This window comes from Entamoeba dispar, genomic scaffold (assembly GCF_000209125.1).
Source record: "Entamoeba dispar SAW760 scf_1105229459685 genomic scaffold, whole genome shotgun sequence".
Lineage (NCBI taxonomy): Eukaryota > Evosea > Mastigamoebida > Endamoebidae > Entamoeba > Entamoeba dispar.
Genome location: NW_001853816.1, coordinates 1 through 8,459, shown reverse-complemented (window position 1 = coordinate 8,459; position 8,459 = coordinate 1). Strand labels below are relative to the sequence as shown.

The following is an 8,459-nucleotide window of genomic DNA, read 5'->3' as shown; positions in this document are numbered from 1 at the left end:
TTCTAAACTGATTATTCGGTCTGTTGGTCGATACTTTTTCATAAATTGTTGATACGATAAATAATGGACTTTAGGTGTGCTATTAACAGTAGTGTCATCATGATCAAGGACGATGCACTTATAACGTAATGACATTGACTATTTTTGTTTTAATTATTTTTAATATTTTTTAATGTTTTTTATTACATTTTTTATATTTTTTTGAACATAAAAACATTAAATGAATAAACAGAATAATTAAATGTTTTTCTCTTTTTACTGAAAAATTATAACTTTTGTTTTAAGTAAACAAATTAAAAATATAAAGTTATAATAAACATGTTATTAACAATACAAAAAGTTATAATTCATTAAATTTTTGAAAAGATAAAATAATAACTACACTTAAAAATTTAAATAAACTTTTGTTATCTATAAACCTAATAAATCAATTAGTATTGTCTGAGTGATTGGTAAGAATGTTGTCATATAGAAAATTAAACGAATTATTTTATATTTCATTGTTTGTTTTTTTAATGAAATAAAATAAATTTAATAATTCTAAATTAATTTATATTTTTTAATGAATCTTTCTTTTTTGAAAAGAAGATGATTTTAATTATTTTCTAAAAATATTGTTATTAATTAAATAAATATTTTTCTAGTTAAATAAAAACATATAAATCATCTCTTTATCATTTTCTCATTATCTCTATTATTTTTTCTATAACAATTTTATTATAAATTTAAAGTTAAATTTTTTATGACTATATCCTTCGTGCATTTACTTGTAGGTTATAGTCAATATTGTTATTGATAGTATTAACTGTGTTTTAAATAAATATTTTGTATGAATTTGAAACAATTAATACATTTTAAGATTTTTATTTCAAAAAATAAAAAAGTCAAAATAAAAAAAATAAAAATTCATCATTAACAACACATGAACACTCAACAATGCAATGAAATTCTTAATAACCAAATTCAAACAATTGAACAACTAAGTAATAACAGTTTTGAAGAAAAACAACGTGAACTCGAAACGAAAAAGAAAAAAGAAGATGAGTATTTACATAGTGAAGAGTATCATAAGAAACAACAAGAAATCAGTGAAAAAAAAGAAAAGATAAAAATGTATGATGACTTAATTAATAAAAAGAAAAAGATTGAAGAAGAAAAAGGAGTGTTGGATGAAAAGAAAATCACATTAAAATCAATGAAGTTATTAGAAAAAATGTTGCAAATAAGTCATAACGTTGAATTGCAATTATCACTTATCAATTCAAATACACCTAGTTCAAAAATAATGAAAGATTTATTAACAATATTAAAAGATTATCAAGAAATGATAACTAATGAAACAATTGAAATTCCTAAACAAATGAACTCTTTATATTCACAGTTCATTCTCTCTTTTCAATATTATATTAATCAATCAAATTCTATTATATCAAATAGATTAATAAATTATTTAAAAGCAAAAAAATTCCCATTTGTCAAAATAGAAAAACAAGAAGAATGGGAAATTATTAAAAGCGATTATCAATTTTTAAGAAACATTCATATACTACAACCAGAATTAAATGATGTTTCGACTAATTCATTAATGGAAAATTCAGTTTTAAAAGTTCAACATTTGTTTCAAAGAGAAGAGAGTAAATTATATCAACCTACATCTCTAGACTTAGTTCTTCCTTATATTATTGAAACTATTGAAAATGCTGAACAACAACTAAGTGATAATAAAATTGAATTTAATTCATTAATGACACCATTTATTCCAATTCTTAGGTTTAGAATGTTAAAAGATATCAAACAATTACCTGGTCTTTATGTTTTAATGTTACTTGATTATATATTTAAATATATTGAAAGATATCCTTCACTATTATTACTACTTAAAGAAAAGGATATTTGTGATGATATTAATATTGCACTAAAAGAAAGTGCAGATTTAAAAGTAGAATATATAACAAAAATGGATAATAATTTATGGTCAATTCCTCTGCATAGAGGAGGTGGAGAATTTATGATGATGTTGAATGAGGCAGTAAGTTTTTGTTTAAAAGCAGGAACATTTGCAAATGAATTAATTGTTAGCTATGTATTTGAAATGGTTATAAAATTTGAAGAATATATGAAAAAAATAGAAATGACAGGATTAAAAGAAGTTTGTGGTCTTGCAAATTCATGGAAATTATTTGGTGAAGCATTAAAGAAAAATACTGAACGTATGAAAGAAAAGAATGTTAGTTGTTCTATTTTATTGTCTAGAATAGATGAATATGAAAAAGAAGCAAAAAGTGCCGTTTTAGTAATTGTTGAAGATATTGACCGTTTATTAGAAGAAGAACATTATTCAACATTTAATGAAGCAGTTGAAAGTTCAATTTATTTACGAAAAAGAAAAGAAGAAATTCAATCATACTTACATCCATCATTATACAATTACTTCACAGAGAAAATAAATGAATAATTATCATTCTTTATTAGTAGTTTAAAAAATAGGTTTCAAATATAGTTTTTTATATCTTCAAACAAATTTAGAAGAAAGATTAATTTATTAAAAAAAATCAATATACTCATTTTTTTGGAATGTGCATTAAAGATCAACAATTTCTCATTTGATTTGAATTCCTAAATTTGTTTCATATTTTCCAAAAATAATAAAAGAGGAGCATTTTATTATTTTTTATTGAAGGGAAAATTATGAAACAACGCGTAGAATAGTTTAGAAGCAGTTTTGTGTTTTTTTCAAACACTTTTCCTCTTCAAGAATACGTTTTGATATAAATAACTCACCAAATAAACAGAAAGAACGAAAAGATGGAAGTTATCCTTTGAACTGAAGTGCACAGTTGAACAGTAGGGAACTATGGAAAAATATTAAACAAAGATTCAAAATAGAAAAAAAAAGTGCATTTCTACTATTTATTATTTCTATTTAATAATTGACGCACAGAGAAGAATATTTCCACACATAAAATGGAAACTAAAATAAAAGTATTTTAAAACATACAATTCAAATCAATCTATCAGTTAGAAAATAAAAATGTTTCTTTAAATTAAACAGAAAATCAGGATAAAAAAATTCTAAACTTCTATTGAAATAAAATTAGAAGAAATAAGACTATTTAAGGTAAGAACTATTATTCCTTTAATCATTTCAAATGCAGTCATTAAGTGTTTTTAGACCTTCTCATCCAAAGTTTTATACTGTTATTGGAGAATCAACAATTCCTAATTCTTTTGAAAGTTCTGATGGTATTAAAAATAGAAATACTAGAGAATGGGGAGATATAATGACCACTTATGTTATGCTAAAATATAGAAAATGGCAAATAAAAGATAGAAGAACTATGTCATTACATTCTTTCCATCATAGATGTTCAGAAGAATTATTTAATGATTTAGGAATTAATAAAACTCCAACTCAAATAAGAGATAAAGTAAATAATACTCGTTCATCTTATCATGCCTTAATTAAACAATTACAAAAAGAATCTTTTAAGTGGACCCAAGAGAAACATTATAGTCTTTCAAAACCAGTATTTGATTTTATGTCAACTTTTTTTGAAAGTAATAATACAATAACATTAGATCAAATTAATCAAAAAATTGCTGAAGTAATTCAACAAAATAAATCTTAAAATATTTTTACAATTAACTCATTCATGTGAATGTTTACTGTATTATTCTATTTGATAGCTTCTTTTATTTTGTTGGTTCTTTGGACGTTAATTAAAAAAAAGTAATTTATAAAAGAAAGATTTCTTAATTAAGGAATAAATTATTTTTATTTTATTTTTTAAGATATTTCGAGTTTTAGAAGTATTTTAATAATAACTAAGATTAAGAATCATCGTATTCAAAAATAATTAAACAAAATTGGTTTCAACAAAAATGGAGTATACCTAAAAAAATTGACTTACTCACTTTTTAATATGATTAAAATTTGAACTTTTAAATAAATAACATTAATAACTATTTTTTTCTTTACAATTCTTTTTTTACATTTTAGATATTTCTTTTTTTTTTTCTTAAAAACTTTAAATAAAACAAAATATATTTCTTAAATGAACAATTATGGTTTGTATCAATTGTTTCATTTATATCAGAACAAAAATCTTCTTTTCTCATTAAAATAGCTCTTTCTATTAAAGGTGGAAATGTTTGTGAAGTTAAAATAAAAGATAAAAATGTGTTATGTATTAATACAATCGCATTAATCCCTTCAAAAACAGGAACAAATTCTATTACAATTCGTATGACTACTAGTTCAGGTAAGTCTGCTTTTATTTGTAATTTAAATGAACAATCTAATATGTATCAAACACAAACAAAACTAGAATTCTTTGAAAAGGAAATTGTTTCTTTTGAGGCTTTTGGTACGGGAGAAGTTCATCTGAGTGGTGTACTATTTTTCTTTGACTCAAAAAAGGAGAATTGATTTATTTATTACTTTCTTTAATCTCACTCTCATTTCTCTTTTTTTTTTAATTATCATTATTTCAAACATACTCAAAAACCCCTTTTTCCTTAATAAAAAGTAATAATAAAAGAAAAATAAAAATTTAATAATAAAAACCCTATAATTTCAAGAAAAAGAGAAAAATAATAAAGAAAAATTGAAAATGAAAAAAGAATATTAGATTGAAGATTTGATAATGAACGAAGAGGTTGAGTATATATATGATGATGTCGAATTAGAAAATAATGAAGTCACAATACTAGAATACAAACCTGGTTGCCAAGAGTTTGGAGGGTTTTGTAATAGAAATGAATGGATGTATTTAATTAATGATAATATTATGTTATTATATTCAATACAAGACAATGTCATTATTGATCAAAAAACATTTACTAGTAATATTGTTTGTGTCGAATCTTTCAATAAATATCTTTTCATTGGTTTAGAATCAGACACAAAATTAATTGTAATTAATTGTGAAACTAGTGGAACAATCAACATCGAACTTTTTCATCCACCTTTAAAATTATCAAATATTGGATTATATCCTCAAGGTCTTCAATTTTTAGTACTTAGTGAACCATTCAAAATTGATGGAGTTGTTCTTTCATTACCTGAAGGATCTTCTCATTGTATACCTTTATCTTTACCAACATTTCAAGGAGGGACATTGCTACCAGATGAAAAAGAAACTGTAAGAAAAAGTATTCGATTATCAAAAACACCAGTAAAAGCTCCTCATGTAAGAACATCACTTACTGGAGAAAAACCTTATGATATGAATTTTATAATTTTACCAGAAGATGTTCATGTTTTTCGATTAGATGGTAAAGTTATCACAATTGGAACTAAAAATGGATTCTTACTACAGTACCGATGGGATAAAAATATCGAACTTGTAAGTTCACAATTTATTGTTCCTCAATGTAGGAGTATTGTAGGATGTAGTATACACAAAGAATTTTGTGTTTGTGCATCTATGAAAAGAGACAAAGATGCATGGGGAACAGTATTTCTCACATATTATATTTTCACTGAAGATGATATTAGTGCGTATAAATGTTATGAATATGTTGGGTATGAATTTGTATCTATTGATTGTGTTAAAGATGAAAAAGGTACAGTATACTTTCATACAATTTTATTAAATTTAAAATTTGGTAGTTATGAATCAATACTTTATGATCTTCAATTTAATTTATTCTCTCAAGTACGTTCTAACGTTCTAGGAGATAGCATTATTATTAATTCTCGGTATGAACCATTTTCTGAATGCCCTTTTAATGCTTCCTTTTTAAGTACTATTGGAATAAAAGAAAATTTATTTTTACCTAAAACAACTTGTATTTTGTCACGAAATCCAGATACTAATAAGTATCGAGTTCAAAGGTTATTATCAACATGTAAAATATTAGATGAATTTAGACTTTATCTCACTGAAGGTTTACCATATTTCTTGTTATATAAAGAAGTCCCAAAAGAAATTCTTGAAAAATATATAGATTTTCCAAAAAAGTTAAAAATTGAACGTCTTCTAAATAGTCAATATGATAAAAAAACATTATTTACTGAAGAAATAGCAATGATTTTTGAGTTTGATGTTTTTGATGCAACATTAGACTTAATTGAACAAGATAAACAAATATCAGATTCTCATAATCAACTTATTGATCAAAATAAATTATCATTAATGCAAATGATTATCTATAACCATTCTATTAATTATATGTCATTTGTTCATACTCTTTTTGAAAAAGACTCTATTAGAACTGTAAGAAAAGAAGAAATTAATTTTGCTCATCGTCGGCTAGAAAAGATTCAAGACTTTTTTCAGTTATTAGAAATGGATCAATCATTAATGAAAAAAGATATTGCTATTTTATTTCTATTACAACAATTTTATCCATTTTTTGATAATTTTCTTGATGCAAAATTATTACAAGTTGGTAGAATTATGAACTACATATGTAATCATATTAATTATCATACTGATAACGATTTTTGTTCTCTTATTAAAGATGGGTTTAACTTTGGAAATGAAACACTATTTGCTTGTAAACTTCGTTACATTATTGAACTCGACGAAATTAGAAATGATTTTGACCCTAATGCATTCTTTCCATTTTTACGAGTTGCTGTTGATGAAAGAGTACATCTTCTTGGTGGATCATTTTATTGTTTTGATTTTTTACGTAACCAAAATGATAATGGATACGCATTAGAACTTTTTAAGTTGTTTGTCAAATACAAATGTTTCATTAAAGTAACTTATAGGTCAGAACTTCCAAATTGGATCCATAACTTTATCGAGGAATTAGTAAAGACGAATATTCTTTCAAAAGACTTGGCACATGAATATATTGATTACTTAACTGAAATGGTACAAAAGGCTCGTGCTCTTGTAGGAGATTCAGCCATTCCGTTGGTCGTAGAAAATGATGACATTTTTGGTATTAATGATGAAAAACAATAAATAAAATGTAACTTTCGATTTTTTTCATTCACTTTCTTTTAGGTTTTCTTAGATTAAATTTCTAGTTACAATTTTCTTTTTATTTTTATTCTATTATTTTAAAATTTATTATTCTTGCTTCTCACAGGATTAAGTCCTATTCCTGACAAAGAAAATATATTAGGTATAAATATTTACTTACTGTATAAACCAAGACCATTCATTAAAATACTTGATTATTGGTTTATTGTTTTTCTCAAACAACTATCGAATCAATGTCAAAATTAAATTAAAATTATTTAAATAGAAAACAATTATATTGTATAAAATAATACCTGGATTAATTTCTATTTTAATTGTAAAACACAATAATAAAATAATAGAATTAATTATTTTTATCTATTTTTGGTTGAAAATATTTAATTTAATTTTTTAGTCTCATTTCTATTACTATTACTTAACCACATTTTAACTTGAATAATAATTTGTTCACAACCACACTCCTCTTCACATCCAATAATAATTTCTATTTAAATTTTCTTGATATTTTAAAACAAAGAAAATTATTGAAAAGTATCCAAAACCAAAAGAAAAGTTTAAATAAATTACATTTTGTCTTATTGATTCATATTTAATTATTTGTTGGTTAGTTTTTTGACTTACTTTGATTTTAAGTTTTTTGTTAGTGATATTTATTTTAAATGACAGATAGTTATGTTTAGAGAAGTGAATAGATGAAATGAATTAATATTTACAGTCTTATTGAGTTAATTATAATTAGTTAAAAAGAAAGAGTCATGAATGAATAAAGTGGTATTAAAATAATAAATTTCTTAGTATAAAATGACCTTCATTAGTTATTTTGTATACACCACCAATGATTTCTAGATAATGAAAATATTTATGCTGTTAAATATTAGAGTATGAAAAGAAAACACCTTCAAGTTTTCTTTTTCTATGTCGAATGAAGTGTTAGATTTCTTATAGAAGAGTAAAAGAAAAAAGAGTGATAAATGAAAAATATTAGAGTCAATGTCTTTTTGTTTGTACATTTTAGTAACTTAGCATTCAAAATCAAAATGATACTGAAGGTCATTCTGTTTTAAGAAATTTTGGTGGTAAGAGGGACGACGACTAAATGCCATAGGATCTTCTTTTAGAAATAGTTGAGGGGGATAAGGTCTTTGAGAATGATTTTTTAGAGTTCTAGAATATGGAACATCAAAGTTATTAGGTAATTCAGAGTATTGAGAAGGTTCTCCATATCGTTTGACTATAATTTCATTTCTGACATAATCTACAACATCAAGAATTGATTTGTCACACCAATCTTGATGAATTTTTTTGTCTGATTGGAACAATACACAACCACATTTCTCACATTCAATAACTTTCTTATCGCAACTTCCATTCATATGACGATTCAATGACAATAATTCACACTTGATATGACACTGAGACATGTTTCAATTGAGTGAAATTTGGTATGTTCTTGTAATTTGTCTTTAGAGTATAGTACACAACAGGACATTTGTAGTATTTTTACATGAGATGATG

At 23.9% G+C, this 8,459-nt stretch overlaps 6 protein-coding genes across 6 annotated transcripts in view, besides 10 other annotated features; 4 read left to right on the top strand and 2 right to left on the bottom strand.

Annotated features, from left to right (window-relative positions):
- Positions 1–135, bottom strand: part of EDI_290990 (uncharacterized protein) — a gene marked incomplete at both ends in the record, with an annotated part of 742 nt that extends 607 nt beyond the window's left edge. Inside the window, one exon of the mRNA XM_001736018.1 lies at positions 9–135. Coding sequence (XP_001736070.1) covers positions 9–135 — 127 coding nt within the window. The remainder of the gene's footprint in view (positions 1–8) is intronic.
- A 4-nt stretch (positions 136–139) lies between these two features.
- Positions 140–401: a sequence feature (AT_rich).
- An 82-nt stretch (positions 402–483) lies between these two features.
- Positions 484–744: a sequence feature (AT_rich).
- A 66-nt stretch (positions 745–810) lies between these two features.
- Positions 811–907: a sequence feature (AT_rich).
- A 15-nt stretch (positions 908–922) lies between these two features.
- On the top strand, positions 923–2,455 carry EDI_290980 (uncharacterized protein; the record flags this gene model as incomplete). The annotated part of the gene is made up of 1 exon (XM_001736017.1): positions 923–2,455. The coding sequence occupies one exon, from the start codon at positions 923–925 to the stop codon at positions 2,453–2,455; it is 1,533 nt and encodes a 510-aa protein (XP_001736069.1).
- Positions 1,398–1,456: a sequence feature (AT_rich).
- Positions 2,456–3,149: 694 nt separating the features above from the next.
- Positions 3,150–3,629, top strand: EDI_290970 (uncharacterized protein; the record flags this gene model as incomplete). The annotated part of the gene is made up of 1 exon (XM_001736016.1): positions 3,150–3,629. One exon carries the CDS (start codon positions 3,150–3,152, stop codon positions 3,627–3,629), a length of 480 nt encoding a protein of 159 aa, XP_001736068.1.
- An 87-nt stretch (positions 3,630–3,716) lies between these two features.
- Positions 3,717–3,791: a sequence feature (AT_rich).
- Positions 3,792–3,915: 124 nt separating this feature from the next.
- Positions 3,916–4,050: a sequence feature (AT_rich).
- Positions 4,051–4,055: 5 nt separating this feature from the next.
- Positions 4,056–4,429, top strand: EDI_290960 (uncharacterized protein; the record flags this gene model as incomplete). The annotated part of the gene is made up of 2 exons (XM_001736015.1): positions 4,056–4,068; positions 4,098–4,429. The coding sequence occupies 2 exons, from the start codon at positions 4,056–4,058 to the stop codon at positions 4,427–4,429; spliced, it is 345 nt and encodes a 114-aa protein (XP_001736067.1).
- Positions 4,430–4,520: 91 nt separating this feature from the next.
- Positions 4,521–4,627: a microsatellite.
- A 19-nt stretch (positions 4,628–4,646) lies between these two features.
- On the top strand, positions 4,647–6,923 carry EDI_290950 (uncharacterized protein; the record flags this gene model as incomplete). The annotated part of the gene is made up of 1 exon (XM_001736014.1): positions 4,647–6,923. The coding sequence occupies one exon, from the start codon at positions 4,647–4,649 to the stop codon at positions 6,921–6,923; it is 2,277 nt and encodes a 758-aa protein (XP_001736066.1).
- Positions 5,588–5,609: a sequence feature (AT_rich).
- A 76-nt stretch (positions 6,924–6,999) lies between the features above and the next one.
- Positions 7,000–7,036: a sequence feature (AT_rich).
- Positions 7,037–7,182: 146 nt separating this feature from the next.
- Positions 7,183–7,337: a sequence feature (AT_rich).
- Positions 7,338–7,963: 626 nt separating this feature from the next.
- Positions 7,964–8,365, bottom strand: EDI_290940 (uncharacterized protein; the record flags this gene model as incomplete). Its single annotated transcript, XM_001736013.1, has 1 exon — positions 7,964–8,365. One exon carries the CDS (start codon positions 8,363–8,365, stop codon positions 7,964–7,966), a length of 402 nt encoding a protein of 133 aa, XP_001736065.1.
- Positions 8,366–8,459: the final 94 nt, after the last annotated feature.